The sequence below is a fragment of the Pagrus pagrus genome (genome assembly GCF_965226575.1).
Source record: "Pagrus pagrus genome assembly, chromosome: 12".
In the NCBI taxonomy this organism is placed as follows: domain Eukaryota; kingdom Metazoa; phylum Chordata; class Actinopteri; order Spariformes; family Sparidae; genus Pagrus; species Pagrus pagrus.
Window position 1 is genome coordinate 16,680,883 of NC_140196.1, and position 18,883 is coordinate 16,699,765.

At 43.3% G+C, this 18,883-nt stretch overlaps 2 protein-coding genes across 11 annotated transcripts in view; both read left to right on the top strand.

The window, feature by feature from the left end:
* The window catches only part of epb41l3b (erythrocyte membrane protein band 4.1-like 3b), a 57,444-nt gene extending 54,111 nt beyond the window's left edge, over positions 1-3,333 (top strand). For all 10 annotated transcript variants that reach the window (XM_084369739.1, XM_084369734.1, XM_084369737.1 and 7 more), the window contains one exon: positions 2,219-3,333. Coding sequence is in view for 2 of the 10 variants with exons in the window: in XM_084369737.1 (XP_084225863.1) it covers positions 2,219-2,224 (6 nt within the window). In the remaining 8 variants the exon portion in view is untranslated. The remainder of the gene's footprint in view (positions 1-2,218) is intronic.
* Positions 3,334-4,866: 1,533 nt separating this feature from the next.
* On the top strand, positions 4,867-7,626 carry LOC311266858 (zinc finger and BTB domain-containing protein 14-like). Its single transcript, XM_084369460.1, has 2 exons — positions 4,867-4,985; positions 5,608-7,626. Exon 2 carries the CDS (start codon positions 5,631-5,633, stop codon positions 6,801-6,803), a length of 1,173 nt encoding a protein of 390 aa, XP_084225586.1. The 5' UTR covers positions 4,867-4,985; positions 5,608-5,630; the 3' UTR covers positions 6,804-7,626.
* Positions 7,627-18,883: the final 11,257 nt, after the last annotated feature.

The following is an 18,883-nucleotide window of genomic DNA, read 5'->3' on the forward strand; positions in this document are numbered from 1 at the left end:
CTGGCTGCTATCCGACTGTGTTTGCATTTTTATCATCAGTATAGACTCAATAATACATCAAACTCAGGCTGCAACTAACGATTAGATTATTTTCTCAATTAACCTATCAGTTGTTTGGTCTAAAATGTCAGAAAATCATAAAAAAATATTGATCAGTGTTTCCCAAAGCTCAAGATGACGTCCTCAAGTGTCTAATTCTGTTCAAAACATAAGATATTCAGTTTACTGTGATAGAGGAGGAAATAAACCAGAAAATAATCACTTTTAAGAAGCTTGAGTCAGAGAATTTTGACTTTTTTCTTCAAAAATTACACTCAAAATAGTTCACAATTCATTTAAAAGCCAACAACTAATCCAATAACTGCTGCAGCTCAACATCAAACAAGCTTTCAATAAAGATAATAACAATAGTTTTTCTAGAAGGAAATGTTTATGCATGGGGTGAAAGCATGCTTTCTGCTCAAGCTGTGTTTTTGGGACACTCACATCAGAAGCTGACATACTGCTCCTTTCAGTTGCACTTTCCCTTCTGTTTGGGGTAAAAATAAATTAGGTCGGCAGTCCTTGTGGCAGCGTTTCTGCAAACTCTCACAAATGCAGCCATTTGTGTTTCAACTTGTTTGCCGTGAGTGTTGTGAGGATTATTTCAGGTGCGGAGCTGCGTAAGGGAAACCTCTCATTCCATCGCACCGCAGCATGTCGTTCGAGCCTCGCCACCTTTTCTCTCAAACATTTCGTCTGTAGAAACTGTCCAGTTTATTCTAATTCACCTCCTTGGCTCTGAAGCTTGTTATTCACTAGCTTCTGACTGAAACTATCCCAAGGCGCAGGGTTTGGGATGAGCGAGTGTGCATGTGTGTACTTGCGTGACTCACCAGATGGGAATGCTTGGCTTTGTTTCTGCGGCCTTGCCCTCAGTCCTGTGTGTATGTGTGTGAGTGTGCTGTCTAATATCTGTGCGTCAGACAGGCTCTGTTTCTGACTATTAACATGATACTAAGTGTTTCTTCTCTGCTCTTTTTGGATGCTCAAGTCTTTCCACAGTAGATACACACAGATTGTTGTAGCATTTTCAACAAATTCAACAAATTCTGACTTCACTGAGGTGCAGACCAGTGTGAGCTTGAAAAGAGGAAGTCCTTCAGAATTAAAATGCATCGCTCAACTCTTCTTCTGCACACCTCGCTATATTCACCAAACATTTCAGGCCACCCTGCCTCTATCAGGGCGGAGTCGAGAGTGACTTCACCGTACTGTACACCGTAATTGATTACTAATAAATTACCATAGATGTCATGTATGCAGAAAACGGGTGTTACAATTCTGAAACCGATACAAACATCCACAGTCTTGCAGCGCCCCCACTACGTCACAACTTCATCGCTCCTACTTTCAGTTTTTATCTGACTCGCATGTAAAAAAAAAAAAAAAAAGTCCCGTCCCCAACAGGACAAAAACGGTGAAAGGTTGATTTCTAAAACATTTTTTTTTTTTAGTTTTGTCTGACTGTGAACCGCTGACTGCACTTACATGGTGCATTCAGGGCCTGTTTGTAAATTTGATCTACCTTCACTGTGTTTTTGATATTCCAAATTGTAGCTGATCCATCACAACATACAGGCCAAGAGTTTTATTTAGGAATTTACAAAAAAAATCCATAAAATAGATTCAGGTCTAATTCCTCATATTGAGCCCAATTTAGAAATCCAGAACGCCTCCGTCTTCAGAAACTATTCGTCCCACTCTCCGTCTCTCTTTGATGAAGGCAAAAAAGCAGATTCTTTTTCCGGACAGCGTAGTGTGTGCGACATGTTTTAATTTTGATGGACTTGAAATCAAATTTAAAACCACGTTTACAGATTGAGAATGATGGTTTTTCTTTTGTGGTTTTTCAGTTGTGACAGCAGCCTTTCTGACTCACTGCTTGTGTTCCCAGTCCTAATAGATACTACAATAGCTGGCATCTATTTTGGGGGGGAGGCATTGCTAGTTATAGCCAGAAAGTGCTCAAGAAAGAAGCCTGTGTGTATCTATGTTGTGTTCGTGCATTTTTGTAACCCAGTAGTCCCTCGGTGCATCTATTTACGGGGGCAAAAACTGCCATAACCTTTTATGAGGCTCATTTTTAGTCTTTGGCCGGGTGCAGTGTGTCACTGAAGGTTCAGATGTGATTAAATATGCAGGATGGGACTAACTGCTGTTCCCTCTGTTCCTCCAGGAGTAACAACTGAGGGCTGTTTTCTGTTCAACCTCCCAGAATCCAACTACATCCAGAACTCTACATATTCCTCCGGGACTCTCAGAAGACTAGAAAGGCTCCTTACTCTCCAAATGCTGCAGCTCGCCGCTAGTCGCAAACCATCACCTGCAAAACAAATAAATGCATTTTGCATGAGAAGGACGCAACGTTGCATTATCAAACAAAACAGCAAAGATTATACTGAAAACTGTACGATTTTAAAAATGGTTCTCGATCTCATCTGCACGCCGAATCCCCGTGTGCAGCAAGCAGACCTGTTGCTTTCACTGCCTTATTATGACTTTGATGCATTTTTATGATTATTGAGAATAATTATTGTAGCAACGTTTTATTTATGAAATAAAGCCATCACTCCAGAAACCTAAATCGCTGTAGGCTGTATATGTTAGGGAGCATACACTATTTAACCTTGCTGTAGAAGTGCCAACCTCATTTGCCAGCGAGCATTGCCTCCGTCACTCCAACAACACAAGCCGATGATTCTCCGTCAGGTGTGCCACTACAGAAAGCACTACAGCCCTGTTCTGTACATATCGGAGCTTTCCTAGGACAATAGCAAATTATCTTCCACAGTTGATTTTTGTCGCGTCTACTTGAATTGCATTTTCCTTTTTTATGATCATTATTCAGTATTTTATCGTTTCTCATCGATTGATTCCACCACTTCAACACTTTTACGAGGGCAAACATTGCCAAGGAATCAAGATTTCTGTGCAAGAAGAAGTAGATTTTAATGTGCCTGTGCAGGCTTTGAATGTTTCCCAGGGTAGATGATCGGCAGTCCCAGGTTTGTGTGAGTGTGAGGCAAAGGGCTCAGACTGCCGAGCTCTGCCCGAATTAGACGCAAAGCCAAGAGAGATCTGTCAAACCCTCCGCCGCCACCCACACTACTACCGCCACCACCCTCACCCTAAACACGTCAACTGTACTTCCCTCATCTGTTCAACTGTATCTGAATAACCAATTCCTGTTCGTGTACAGCCATGTTTTCCTCAGAATGGTGAAATAAAAGTGGCAAATGCATTTGTTTTAATTTGCTGTTTTCTTCTCAAATAATAAAATGTTGAACACAGCGCTGAAACGTGTCACCTTGGACAATGATTATTGATTTGATGTCTGACCTAAGTTCTCTGATAATTCAGATGAGAGAGTCCTGATTTTATTTTATAAGTTACAAGTGATGAGTTATCATGCTATGGTACATAAACCCATTAAGGGATTGATCAGAATCTTTAAAATGCCAGTTTACATTTGAAAAAATATATATATTAAATCTTCTTTTTTTTTTTTTAAATGGAAATAAAACAATCGACAAACAAATGTTAAAATGCATGTGCCTGAGCAATAAGAGACTAAACAGAATTCTTATCCTCAGGCACTAAAATAACCTGATGAACGTGATCATTAAAACCTTTAATAAGTTTAAACTCTGGCTAAATAAATAAATGTAAACATGGAGCTGTAAACTGCAGTCGATCAATGTATTATTCATGAGGCCAAATGCTCTAAACACTTAATGTATCTGCTAAAAGAAATAGCCTCGGGTCGTTCAGACTGGGTTTTACTGCTTCAGGTAATTATGTTGGAGGCACGCAGGCTGCTGAAGCCCCGCCCCGCTGTGTACGTGCGTGAGTGTCAGAGAGACGCAAAAGGTAAGAGGTCTCACTCTGTTTCTGTTGCTGGGTGCACAAATAAAGGAGGCTTTTCTTAAAATTTTGCTGTTGTCTCTTAGATCTTTATTTCCCAAATAATCTCAAATCTGTTTTGACTTATTGAAGAGACTACATGAAGACCTACTGTGTTAGTAATGGTTATTTTACTACATTTAGGGCATGTGTAGTAGGCCAGTATGCCTGTGTGTTCTATTGAAATTGTATACTTTAATATGCTGCCAGTATTTAACTAAAATGATCAAAGGATACAGCTTGATTTAAAATAAAAAAGAAGTCTTGAAGACATATTATCTCAATCATCTTTTTAACAAGTGATAGGATCCTACATGGAGCCAACTGTCTGTAATTCAGGTTATTTAAGATGAGGGATTTAATTACAATTAAATTAGAACAAATTGCACCTGATGACGCAGATTATAAGAGAGAATTACTGAAGTTATCGGGGGATTTAAGACATTTCTAGTCAAAGTTGAAGTTCAGCTACTCAATGAAGGAAAGACCGATTGTTTTATATTTATATTTTATATTAATCAGAATCAGCTTTATTTGCCAAGTAGCCTATACATACAGGGGGTTTGAGCAAACATTAAAATTTAACGTACATACAAGTAGGTAAAAAACGGTTTCTATAAATATATTGGAAATAAACTGTGAACAAGAATACAGTTGTGAAATGGTGCAAAGAGTGCTGTAATGAATATTTATTCGGTTATTTATGTGGGCCCTGTTAAGTGAATTTCAGTGTCTCAATTTAAAAATACATGTATTTTTACAGAGAGCCAACCCACTGACAAACCCTGTATGTTTTTATTTATTTAACTTTTTTTTTAAAATACAATGAGGAACAGCTCCGGAGGCGGAGTGAGTCATCTTCTCGCTCGTAGAGGATCTGCGCGGAGTACCTGCTCCGGTGCTGTAGGTGGCAGCAGAACAGCGACACATTTCCTGTGGAGCCCAACAGTCACAACAAGAGGAGGAAGAGGAAAAACGACAGCTCTGGATCGTCGTCGACTGCCTTGCGTGACAACACAGGGATCGCGTTCAGGCTTCGGGTATTAAACATTTTCTATTTTCTCTTTGTCGCCGCGAGCAACGCGGAAAAAGACGCGGCGTTGAGCGGCCGTCGGCCCGCCTTGCCGCCGCCGTGTTCTCCGCCGCCTGTTAACTGCTTTAAAGACACCAGAAACATGCCAATGGAGGCTTGCTGACCAAAATGGCTGGGCGCAGTGAAATGTGAAATATTCTTGCTAAGGTTATCCTTTCCTCACGCAACGCGACTGTCACGCCAGCGCGGCGGTTAAAGCGCATTAGTTGAGTTGAGAAAAGTGCGTGTGTTTGTTTCTGTTTGCGGTTTATGCTTTTTATTAGCTTTACTGCGGCTTTCACTGCTGTCGGGCCCGCCGTGTTTTTTCTCAAGGATTTCTGCATGATTGATTCGGCTACTTTTGTTTACGCGCTGCATTTTTAACCATCATCTGTAAACAAATGTGATACTGACTGATTGCATGTTTGCCCTTTAATAACGTGCGAGTGTTTGTTCTGTACTCGACCTGCATGGATTCTCCTATCAGGCATGCAAATAGAGCTCCACCCCTCAGCTGTGCAGCTTAACTTCATGCCCGATGTGTTGTGGAAACCACAAGATCTGACCCTTGCCTCCTTTCCCTCCTGCAGGTTGCTCCACTTTGACCTGCAACATGTCTGATTTACTGAGATATATCGACTATGACCACAAAGCCACCTTCCTGAAGATGCTCAACCAGCAGAGGATGGAAGGCGAGCACTGTGATGTGGTGGTGGTGGTGGAGAACATCGAGTTCAGGGCTCACCGCTGTGTCTTGGCAGCCTGCAGCAACTACTTCAAAAAGCTCTTCAAGAAGCAGAGCGACGAGGACAACTCCATCGTGGAGCTGGACTTCATCCGCTCCGACATCTTCGAAGAGGTGCTCAATTACATGTACACAGCCCGACTCGCTGTGAGGAAGAAGGACATCAATATGATGATGTCATCCGGGCAGATCTTGGGGATCAACTTCCTGGATAACCTGTGCACGCAGAAACGCGAGCTGACCAACATGAAGACCCGGGAGAACCAGGCTCCAGGTGACCACGGGATGCGAGCTCAGGACGCCATCCTGAAGGAGCTGGCCATGGAGGAGGTGAGGAAGAACAGCTTCTATGATCAGGGGATGGACAGCATGGGGCCCGGCGGCTCCCACGTGTCCCAGCCGCACAACTACAACACCAACATGAGTAAAGATCCACACAGCCACGGCTGGGGCTCCTCTTCCACCAGCGACATGAAGCTGGAGTACCTGCTGTACGGCCACCGCGACCACGGCTCCTGCCAGAGCACGGGCGCCAAGCCCATGGACCACAACGCCAAAAAGGAGCGGCTGCTCACCGCCAACCGCCCCTACGGCTGCGAGCACTGCCCCAAAGCCTTCACCACCGCCGCCCACCTCAAGGAGCACCTGAAGATCCACTCCGGCTTCAAGCCTCACCGCTGCGTCGTGTGCGGCAAGGCCTTCATCAGGGGCCCCGACCTGAAGAGGCACGAGAGGGTCCACAGCAACGAGAGGCCCTTCGCGTGTCAAATGTGCGAAAAGGCCTTCAAGCACAAGTCCCACCTGAAAGACCACGAACGGCAGCACCGGGGCGAGCGGCCATTCAACTGCGGCTCCTGCGACAAAGCCTTCATCAAAGCGTCCGATCTCAAGCGCCACTGGAACACCATGCACAGCGGCAACCCCCGCAGACAGATGTCCCTGTCTCCCGCCGCCTCCCAGCACGGCCAGGCAGAAGCCGCCGACCAGAGAGACTGGAAAATGGAGACCGGGCCACACTCGCACAACTCAGGGGACTGTTGAGCCTGCACACACACACACACACACACACACACACACACACACCAAACCACACTCTGACACACAGTCACACACACACACATCCAGAGCAGTCACTCAAAAACATGTACACACACTGACACAACCACAACCCTGTGACAGGCTGAGGGCCTGAGATCACACGGACAATGATCGGAGTGAGTAACAGAGTTCATAGCATGTTCATAAGACTGTGGGGCTGTATTATTATTCTAAAGAGTTATGTCAAAAAACGATGTTTTCTTTCCACCTGTAAATGTTTAGTTCACTCTACTATACATCTATTTTTCACGAAGCATCGTTGCTATCTAGACTGGGGGTTCTCATAACATTATTCTCTTTTACTTTTATGGGATATGTAACATTTAAATGTTTGTTTAACCTTTACTGGATTTTATGGAGATAAAAGAGAGAAACAGAGTTGGCGGGCGGGGGGGAGATTTTTCTGCATAACATTTGTTGCATTGAGTATATTCATGTGGATGTTTTTAATGGATGTGTTTAGTTGTATTGATTGATATTACACTGTAAGAGTAAGAGTCACCATTTTGCATTTGATGCAGATGATACCAAAGTCTTGGGCCCGTGAGGGGATTGTCTGTGACGGCTGTCCTGCCCAAGCAACCGGCCAACTAGATTTACTGTTATACAGTATAACTGTCATCCAGCTATCAACAGTTAATGATAGATGTCTGTATATACTGTAGCTTAGTTTGTTGCACAATTAGAGTACACAATAATGACTTATGCACATATAACATTGTCCTACTCCTACACTTTGACAATAAACACCATTTGCTGTGTTTTATTGGTTTTTGAAAAGTTTGGTTTCTGTTGACAAGCATCCGGGAAGCAGGATCTGTATCCTGAAGGTTTATTTATACAGCTGAGGTGCCAGTGACACATGAGCCTGAAAGCACCTGTAATCCTGGTTCCACATCTTAAAAATGTGAAAAATGTAGAAAGATACAACCAGCAGCCAAAGTTAATTTTTAAAAAATGAGAGGAAAAAAACATGTGGGTTAGATACGGCACTGATATCAAAGTCTTCCTCAGTCACCGCATTGGTTAAGTTGGTGTATTTGGTTTGTGTGCGGCTCCAAGGTGTGACAATTTTGGTTTCACATGACGCCAAAAAACTGTTGAGTGCAACCTAACGTCTAAACATTTTCATTGGTGACACCGGTGTATTTTACATTCAGCAGATCAGATGGAAAAAAAAAAAATGGGTGTGACAGTTTGTGTTTGACTGAAAATGGAAAAACATTTGCACCATTTACGCAATTTGTTAAGCTAAATTAAAATGTATTCCTGCGTGCACCGACAAGAAAAAGTAAGGTGCACCAGTGCGAGCAGTGTGAAACAGTCTGGATGTTGTGATGGTCGCCTTTAAAAAGGTAATTTTCCATCTTTAAGCACAAAATGATCTACCTGTGATATACATACAGTGAGACCATAACGATCGCTCAATGCAAGACGAAGTTTAAACATTGTGTTTAAATCGATTTTTTTTTAAAACCCTCTATTTTAACTCCTAAAGGGTTCAAAATGATGTGTAAACAGTCAACAGTCATGCGAGAGGGGGGCTGCAGGTGTGTGCAGGAGCACGATTTTGCTAAAACCAGCTATTTGACTCATAATTGTGAATGTTTAAGTGTTTCAAATGTAAAAAAGGGACGTTTTGAGAGACATGCTGCTTGTAAAGCTTCTGTATTTGATGGTGTTTTGTCTGCATAATGACAACTTCAGGACAAAGACGTACCAGGGACAACCGAACAACTAGGGCAGCAGCTGATGATTATTCCACCAATAAATTGTTTGCCTGTTAAAATTTCAGAAAATAGTGAAAAATGTCCCAGTTTCCAGAAATCAAGGTGACATCTTCAGATGTCTTGTTTTGTCCAACCAGCTGTGTTAAAGAGAAAACAAAGATGTTCAGAGAAAATCAGGAAATTCAAAAAAAGATTTCTTAAAAAATTACCCAAAATAGCTGCAGATAATTTTTTTGTCAGCTGATGACAACAGAGATGCTGAGAATTAGTGATTACAAATGTTGATTGGCTAAAAAATGACTACGCAGCCATATTGAAAAACTGATTACATGTTGTCATTTTTCCAGCAAAAAAATCCTGATTTTCTCTGGTTCCAGCGTCTTTATTGCGATTATTTTCTGTGTTTCTTTGTTTTATGTGATAATCCACTGCTGATTGGATCAAACGAGCAATTTGAAGACTTGTGATGTTTTTTTTCCTGAATTTTTCAACATTGAATATGAATGAAATTAATAGATGATCAAGAAAGAAATTGATATCTAAGAATAAACCTTCAAGTTTGAACTCGCCTCCATTCTGAGACGCAGCACAGCCTCAGTGTTCGGGTTGTGTATAAGCCTGGACTGTGCAAACAATCACATCTGCTGCCTCCACCCCCCACACCACCACCAACCCTTAAAGTCCACTGCACCTTCGGGCTCCTTCAGCTCTGCTTCGGCTCTTTAGTTTAACTCTGAATATAAAACCAACCACTCCGTTTAACGAGGGTGAAAGCACTTAAAGCCAGCAGACACACACCCAACATGGCTGTGTGTCAGTGTCAAGAAAAACTTTCTGAGCAGCTCTCTCATACTCTGCATGCAACACTAGATGGTGCCCTGTTCATAGTGATTGACCTGTTGCTGCCCAATCTGACCCGCTCATGTCGACTGTCCAGAACTGACAGAGTGCTGAAAGACACTGATGGCACAGTGGGATAAGAGTCGGTGGGGAGCTGAGCTCGCTGTGAAGCACATATGGTGACTGTGAAATGTATGCGCTCTCACACCTCAGTGTTTTCCATATATTTACATACATCTGAGTGTAGTGGTTGGAGGGAGGCCAGTGGCGTATCAGGGTTTCACAGTCTCCGCTCTGTTTGCAATGACAGTCAGATGGAGATACTGTAGATGGATGGTCTTTACCTGTTGGTGACCTCACTGTGTGGAGGGAGGACATCCTCAGAAGCATCTCGCACTGATCAGCAACAGAGGAAGAGTTTGATCGCCTGTAATTTGGGGCGAAACAGTTCGGTGGAAAACTGACGTCAGTGTCTCATGGAAAAGGCAGGCCTTGCCTCACTGATGTCAGTAGATGCCCGAGATCTGTTTTCTGCATTTCGTGTGTGTGTGTGTGGAGGGTATGGTTCTGTATCACACTGTTGGACTGATTGGAGCTGGGTGTGTGTCGTGACTGCCTGTGCTTGTTTGTGTGTATTTGTCAGAGAGGTTTGTTATGTGATGTGTGCATGAATTATATCGGTGCGTGCGTGCGTGTGTGTGCGTGCCAAGGGATTTGAGTGATGAGGGCTTATTGTGTGTTTGTATGTGTGTGCTCAAGCATGTGCCTAAGCGCATTTGTATGTGTGCGCACGCATGTGTGCGTGTGCTGGCATGTATAATGAGTGGGGAGGGGGTAGTGGTGGTGGTGGAGAGTGTGCATGCGTGCATCATTCTGTGTGCGCTATATGCATCTATAATGAGTTCTGTGTGTGTGCACGCACATCCGGGGGTGAGTGACGGTGTGCAATCATGCATGTGCCTCTCTGCGTGTACTCATCCGTGCCTGTGCGTGAGGACTGCGCATCAGTATGGATGAGATTGTGTGTGTGTGTGTGTGTGTGTGTGTGTGTGTGTCAGTCCTTATTTGTTTTTATGTATGCATGAGCCTGCACGCATGTATGTGCATGCAAATGCACACATCATCACTATTTAGGGAATTCACGTGTCAGCAGGCTGAGTTCTATAATGCAGGTAGTCACATGAATGAATTTATGTTTGAGTGTGTGTGTGTGTGTGTGTATGTGTGTGTGTGTGTGTGTGTGTGTGTGTGTGTGTGTGTGGTATACATTAATATTGTGGGGGCTGTGCATTCAGATTCATGTCTGCATAACTTTATGTGGCTTTCCGTGTGTGTTTATTCTCTCTTCAGCTTCGGTTTATGTGTGTGTGTGTGTGTGTGTGTGTGTGTGTGTGTGTGTGTGTGTGGGCGCGGGTGTGTGTTTGCATGTATGTGTGTATGTGTACAGCGAACACCCGGTTTCCATTACCCCGGCCGGCGTGGCTCCCTCAGCCAGACCACAAACCTCCTGTCTCCACTCTGGCTCCACCCAGTGCTGCCACAGGCTTCCCAGAAAAGAACAGCGTCTAATTAAAAAACTTTAATTACATTCATCTCATCTCTTTCTCTCTCTCTCTCTCTCACACACACACACACACACACTTGGGGAGAATAAAACAACTGTATACAAACAATCCCATATGATAAATGGGCATGAAAGGCAAAGCCAGCAGTTTTTTTCTCCCAAGCCGAATGGCTTTTAATCAGAGTTGCTGACATTCATGAGCCTTATAGTCTCCTCTGATGTCGTCCTCCTCTTGAGCACCATCTGGAATTTCTTCACATTTAAGGACTTCAGGATCATGGTGTCTCTCTGTCCTCCGCTGTCTTCTCATGAGACGTTTGATGTGATCTCAGAGGCGTCTTAAACCCAAGAAAGAAAAAGCATAAATCATCCAACAACTGTGTATCTCCAGTTACTGTGTAAACACTCTCATTCAGGTCATCAAACTGATTTGTAGGGCAGCTCACAACTATGGAATAACACTCGATTAACGGCTCATCTTCACATTAACGCCAGGAGCATCTCTGAGGAATGTTCCCCGGGGGGTTGCACTCATCACCTTGAGCACAGGAGCTCCTATCCTGACCAGCTTCCTCCTTTCAGGCCACATAAAAGCAGTTTTATTAACTGTGACCCGCTGTGTCCGCAGACAAGGTGCGTCTTTGTTGATCACGCTGACCTGCAGAGTCCGACCTGCAGAGGTGGGTTATCTGGCCATCTCCTCAGGCCCGAGAGAGCCGGCCGGATCGCTGCGATCTGCCTGCAGGAGTCATTGTTCAGGGCTGGACCAGATGTTCCAGCTGAGAGATTACCATCGCATCACTCCTCAGAGGGGAGTCCAGGCCTGGTCCTCCTCTCATCTCCGTACCTTTCCCACCTGCGCTGTTTCTTCTACATCCTCGTCCTCTCTCAGTTCCTTCTTCCTCATCTCTCCTCCCTTTTACCCTCTCCTCTGTTTTCCCTGCCCTCCCCTCCTCCAGCTCTTTCATTTCCTTTGCTCTTCTCTTTTCTCATTTTCCTCTACTCCCAACTATCCTCTCCTTTTTCTAACCCTACCTTGTGCTCCCCTTTTCTTCCTCTGTCCTCCTGTTTGCTTTCCTATCCTCTCCTTTATCCACCATCCCCCTGCCCTCTGTTTTGTCTCCCCTTTCCTTTTCCTTTTTATTATCTCTCCACTCCTCTGTCCTACTTGTCTTCTTTTGTTCCTTCTCCACTCTCATTTTCTTTCCGTTCCGTTCCGTTCCGTTCCTTTCATTTCATTTCCTTTATTCCTTTCCTCCCTTTCCCTTTCTTTCTTCTATTCCTTTCCTTTGCTTCCCTCTCCTCTCCTTCCTTCCTTCCTGTTCCTCTCATTTCCTATTCTTTCCTCTCCTCTCCTTTATCTCACCCTCCCCTACCATTCTCCCTTATCCTTTCCACTCCTCCTCTACTCTCCCCCTCTCCTTTTCCTCACCTCTCCTCCTTCTCCCTCTATCTTCACTTTCCCCCTCACCTCCTCTCTATTTTTCTCATTTGACCTCCCCTGCTTCCTTCCATCTCTTCTCCTCTCCCCTCTATCTCCTCCTCCTCCTCATCACCCAGCACTGATAACAACTGAGGGCTGTCTTTAGTCAAACACAGCGCACGCTGTTCTCCTCCCTCCCTCCCTCCCACCCCCCTCTGCTGTTATCAGTCTCAGTCATGGAGGTCTCACTCTAATGAAATTCCCTCAGCGATCATACTGACGATCTAAAGGCAGCGTTTGTTTGGAGACCACATCTGGGGAGTCGCTGAGGGCATGAAAAGGAAAAGCAGCTGTAATCTGATTCTAAAAAATGTTACCTGTAATCTGCCCCGATCTGGAACGTGTTACTCAGACAAACGCATTCAGGAGATTACAATATGTTTTTATTAACACCTTACAGATAAGCTCAAAATTACATATATTTATTTAGGGTCATTGCAGAGCTGTGTTCGGGCAAAGTCAGCTAATACAACCGCTACCTGCATGGTTAACTGAGTTAAGCTAACAGCAGCTACAGTTACCAGCAGTTAGCGGCTACTCTGACCTACTCTTACTATTATATTTTCATACGTCCACTTCCATGTTTGAACAGACCTTTTGAGAGCAGGTGGCACACATCTGAGACACAAAGGTACCATATCATTCATTCATCCTAGTTTCGAGAGTTTTCTTTCAAGTAAGCCAAAGCTGTCAAAAGTATTTCTACTGAAACTTGGAGAGAATCAGGGATGAATCCCCAGTACAGCGACACATAAACACAGTGACTTTAACCAATCGTAGGATGTGAGTGATTGCCCCTTCGACCTCACACTGCAGTCAGTTTCGAAAGACTCTTGTGCTCCGTGTAGACAGCCTTGATTTACTCGCATGACACAAGAAATGATACAAATTGCATTTCACTTTTAAGCTTCTTGGAAGAGTCAGATCTTCCTAATCGTCTCCAGACGTAAGTCGGGGTAAAGAAAAAAAAACAGCCCACTTTCTCGTCTTCTCCCACCTCCCAGATCACGACTCCACCATCACAACTTACTCTGTGGTTTCTCCGAGAGGGGAAGAGTGCACCAGCGTCTGAAAGAGAGTCAACATCTTACTTAAGATTCACATGTGTGTTTAAGAAGGGTACGTCAACCTGGACGGTATTATCACAAAGGCCTGTCAAAGCAGAGATGGAGGTGAAGCAAACATCTCATTCAGCTGAATTTTAAGTGAATCCTCTGTGGTTGGGAAACGGAGAACAATAGCTGTATGTGGAGTCGAGAACCTCGCTGTCCTCTTTCCTCAGCAGGTGCTCAGATATCAATTATCAGTGGTTGTTTCTTCAGTCTGCGTCTCCAGGAGGGCTTTTTATATTGGTGTTTAATCTGAGGATGTCCCCGCTGAGGGAAAATAAATGATAAACGGTATCGCTTAGATTTCTGTCCGCTTGGCCTCTCCTTGTCTCGTCTGTGTCTGAGCGTGGAGGCGAACTTTGATGTCAGCCAGCCATGTTGGGGTCTGGTGTTCATGAGAGGGGCCTCTGTTTTCTTGTGCCAGACACTCAGACCGCAGGACCCTCACTGGGCCGGGCAGCACACAAGGTCAGAGGGAGTCCATGCAAATATTGACCTATCACTAGAGGCACGCTTCTTTGGAATCTGATATGAAAACACGTGCGTTACGTGCATATGTCTGTTTTTTTAATATATTTATATTAAGTTAACATGTACGACAACATAACCTCTTTATCTTCATCACGTTCACATTTATTCACTTTCTGTGATCAGCGGCCAGAGCCTTATTCCACTTGTATTCAACCAGAAAGGCAAATGCTTAAACCAGGTAAATCAGTAGAGTAAATTGATCAAATGTGTTTGAATCAAAAAAATTACACAGCAAGAATGTATGACTCTGTAACTCAAACTAAAACTATAAATCTGACACAGTGACCATCTTAACGGACCATCTTGTAATGCTCCATTTTTTGCTCTAACGTAATTTAACCCATAAACACAATCCTCTCCCTGCTTGGCCCTGTTTCATTTTCACCCATTAAAGTGTGTGGTCACCAAATAAAGCAGGAAAGTCAGTTATACATAGAAAACTCCATGTCATTTCATTTGAATACATTTCCATTTTGATACTCGCTGATTGGCATAAAACAATAATGATTTGATTCGACTGTACTTTGTAAACTCTGTTTTTAAAGGTGCTATATAAATAGTGTAGGTAAATAAGTGTATTATTATTATCATTATTATTATTATTACTATAACTACAAGTAACACCTTTATATACATATACATAACACATGGTCATTTGATCCATTTAATATTCAGCTGCCCACAATGCACCTGGTTGTCACAATATTTTGCTAATTCTGCTTGTTCTGAAGAGACAAACCAAGAGAGATGTAAGACCTTTTAAACATTAACATACGCTCCTGTCAGCATTAAAGCCATTTTGTCTTCTCAGGAAATAAGTCTCTGTTTGACAAGCGATTGCTGAGAAGTGTGGTGAATAAAACCCCACCACAGCAATGACCGCTTAGCGCCACAGATGTCGCCAAAATCAAAGCAACAGGAATCTAGAGATTACCACTTTGAACTTCAACCTCAATGCGTCTGCTTTCATCCCGTCACACATGACTCGAATCAGTCCAGAGCCGGCGTTATCAGCAGCTGAAGCGTCCTCCGTCTGTCCTCGTCCACACAGCGCTGCTCCATGAACAGTGGAGGCCTTGTCTCACAACCATCACAAGTGGTCAGCAGCACCGCAGCCAAAGGTTTTGAACTCATTATCTGGCAACAACCACCCAACATCATGTAATGTGGGAGTTCAGCAGAGGTGGTTAAGCGGTTTTTCGATGTTGCGGCTGATTTTTTCAAAGGAAGTCTCCTAATTTTCCAGATAGTGGCTGCCAGCCCACTGACTGATTGAAATAGAACAAAGAGAGCAGTGGAAAGATATGAGCAGTTTGCAGTTGTTACGTGCACATACTCCCTGGGAAATCATCTGAAGCCACGTTTATCACCATCAGACCAGAAGTCCCTTTGAGCTCTTTACACTTAAAGACTCAAACAGGGATGAAAGGTGGACATTTCTCTGCCGTATTCCCACAATCTAAGATTTCAATCCTCGGCTTAGCAATGGTAGGCACTCCGGCAAGAGGAATGACGGGACTTTTGAGTGTGGGATCCTGGCAGGGGGGGTCACATAGCTCAAGTGCCTAAAATCTGACCTGCTGCTATAAACACCTCGTAGGGAGAAGGTCGGCAAGCCGCTTTCAGAGGGATTTAAACCCCCGCCCGGCCCAACAGTTGCTGTTTCGGCACAAAATGGACGCACTGTGTAGAGAACAGGTGGAGCGGCGGTGACGTTACCACTGCGAGAGGCTAAAATGGAGTGCCATGTGCTCAAGAGTGGTGACCTATTTCTCAACACATCTGCGAGACACTAAAGCTACAGATAATGCTGCTTAAAGGAAAGGTTCACTCAAAAATTTTAATTAATTTATTATCTACTTACCACCATGCCGATTAAAGGTCGGATGAAGTTTTGTAGTCCACGAAACATTTCTGGAGCTTCACAGCAAAACAGCATTCAAGCACTTTCTGAAACAACTGAAGTTGGTGGGGATGTAAAAAAAAAAACACACACACACACAATGGCCTCATACAGTTTGGGGGGTGAGTAGATTATGACATCATTGTCATTTTTGGATGAACTTTTACCTCTAAGAGCAACAAAAGAAAGAAACAAGAGGACGTTAGCTTGACTTATACCCAACCACAAACTAGCAACAACTTATGGGAGTGGAGCGTGTGAATGTAAACAGGATACGTTGCTGACTCTAATTCTATACACACACTCACTTAGCGCATGCCTTTCCCTGTAGAGTACACACACCTATGACACGGCCCTGTTGGCTGCCGGGCCTCCTGAAAGGTTAAATAAACTGGGATGATTAAATATCTCCCCGCGGTGAATAATTCACCAGCTCGATAAAGTTGATGCGAGTCAAGGGCTCAAAACTGGAGGCGAGTGGATTACACTTCCTGCTCACCCATCACCGCCGCCTTGCACACACAAAGACACACACTCTCTCACATAAGTTAAACATGTGTATAGGTGTTGGGCAACGGATCTTATATCTCAGGCACTTTAAACATAAACACGTGATCTCAAGTGTTTCCTATCCATCATGTCATGGACGCAGAGGGATGAAGAGGACGGGGGAGGGGTGTGATTTATTGACAACCTCTTTATGACTCTCCCCACCTTCACTTCTGATGTGAGACTATTGTTTTTTCCCAAGGTAAAGTAGAGGAAACTGCCTCTCCTGAGATGAATGTGCGTTATCTTTTATCCTTTGACACTGACAAATTTGTTCCCGTCGCAAGGAAAAGGCTGGTCAGTGTAACCAAAGTGAACAAGTTAATGATTAATTGTGTTAGTCATTGTTATTTTATTAGTTCTTTATCAGCCTACTCTAATCCATTATAGCCCAGGAGCTGTATTCTGACAGTTTCTACAATCAACATATTAAAAAGTCAATAGCTGTCTTTAACCTTTAGTGGACATGTGAAACTGTTCGCCTTCATGAACGCTTGTGATGTTGGGAAGGTGACGTGCGATGATGCAAAATAACAAGAATAAATAATTCCCCTTAAATGCATTAAAACTGAAGTAACGAGGCTGTTTTGACAATAATATTTGTGTTAAAATGTAGGGAGTAAAAGTAAAAAGTTACGTAAAAATAAATACTCAAGTGCAGTACGTTTTCTCGTAATAACAGGTTAATTTATCTCGTTATCTTGAGATAATGATATCAATTTGTCTGTTATCATGAAAACTCTATGGTTTCGATGCAGCGGTAATCACAAGACAAAGCAGCAAACAGGAGGATCAGGATCAGACAGGACCGCCTCTTTATGGAGTTCTCTGTCCTGATTGAATAAAGTGGGCAGGGATACCATAAAAAATGGCAAAATGAGACACAGGTTATTGACCAAACACTCTATAACAGTGATTACTGTTGGAATACCAAGCTATTTAACACTTATTTTACTAAGAAAAGATCACTTACAGCAGCTTTAATCATAAGTAAATTATTACGTTGTCTTGAGATAATGACATTTAAAAAGTAATTCTACCTTTGGCCTTCATGGGCTTCCGTATTTCTTCCTTTCACTCTTGCTTTCAAAGCAAATGTCTTTGTGACAGAGGTTGTGGTGCTCATACCGCTTTTGACCACAGGAGCCGCCAGAAACAACATAATGAAAGTTCCCTGTAGCAGCTTTAACATTCAGGCCTGGTCGTGTCTGGCCATGCAGATGCTTTTGGTTGTATCTGCTGAGGTTTTGAGATTGTCATCTTGTTTGGATGTGGGAAGAACTACTATCTTACAAAAGAAGTAGCCTCTATGAAACTGCAACAACAATTTTGCAGGTTCATTGCACGTCACGCGTTGCAAGATGGGTCTAATTAAATCTTGGTCACGATCTGTGTCAGCCTGTGAGAGATCAATTTTGAGGAATGTCAGATTGTGTGATGAATGTGTGGTGAAGAAAGAAGCAAGCAGAGACATGTCATCAAGTCGTATCATCCATCTGCAGCGCTCTGTTGTTTATATGGTACTGGAAATGTTCTGTGTTTTCCTGTTGTTTGGTTTGTAGACGTGAATTGAAGGAACAGCTACATCGTGTAAACTGCCCTAAATGACATTTTCAGAATTTTGATGCAGGCTGTTGTTGATCCAGTAGGATTTTGGATAACTATTTTGGATTGAAAACGAAAGATTTCATCAACTTTATCTCACATTTATCAACTTTTGTCTGCGACAACTCAATATTGCTCAGTGTGCGGGCCCTTAACTTGCACATGGTTCCTGAAAAGACACATTATTGTTGAATTTTTCGAATCTTTCTCACTGTAGTATTGAATGATTTCAGAGATCTCTCGAATCTTTGGCAAGTAAAACCAAAGCTGAACCAAAACCAAAAATGAGAATATATGATTTTCAGTGTTTGAGGTGAACAAACCCTTTGATCGATGTATTTAATTATCTGTAACTGATCTTCACTGTACAACAAGGATCAGCTTGATTTAAATCCTGTGACACATCCTGTTACATTCAGATCTAAACCCGTTCAGACACACTGGAAACATTAAGGGATTGAGGCCTTTTTTGTTTTTTTTCTGGAGAGGGTTCGAAAAGCGAACGCCCACTCCAATCTGCATCTGCGGGTTGCTGGTTCACATCGAGGCAGCCATCTAATGAGAAGCATTCCTGCCTGAGAGAGGAAAAGATGGCCGGTCTGCAAGTCCTTTAATTTTCAAGATTTGTTCCTTTGATTTGGCCTCCCCCTAATCACCCCACTCCGACGACAGCAGGTTCCCTCTTTCTGTGTGTGTGCGTGCGTGTGTG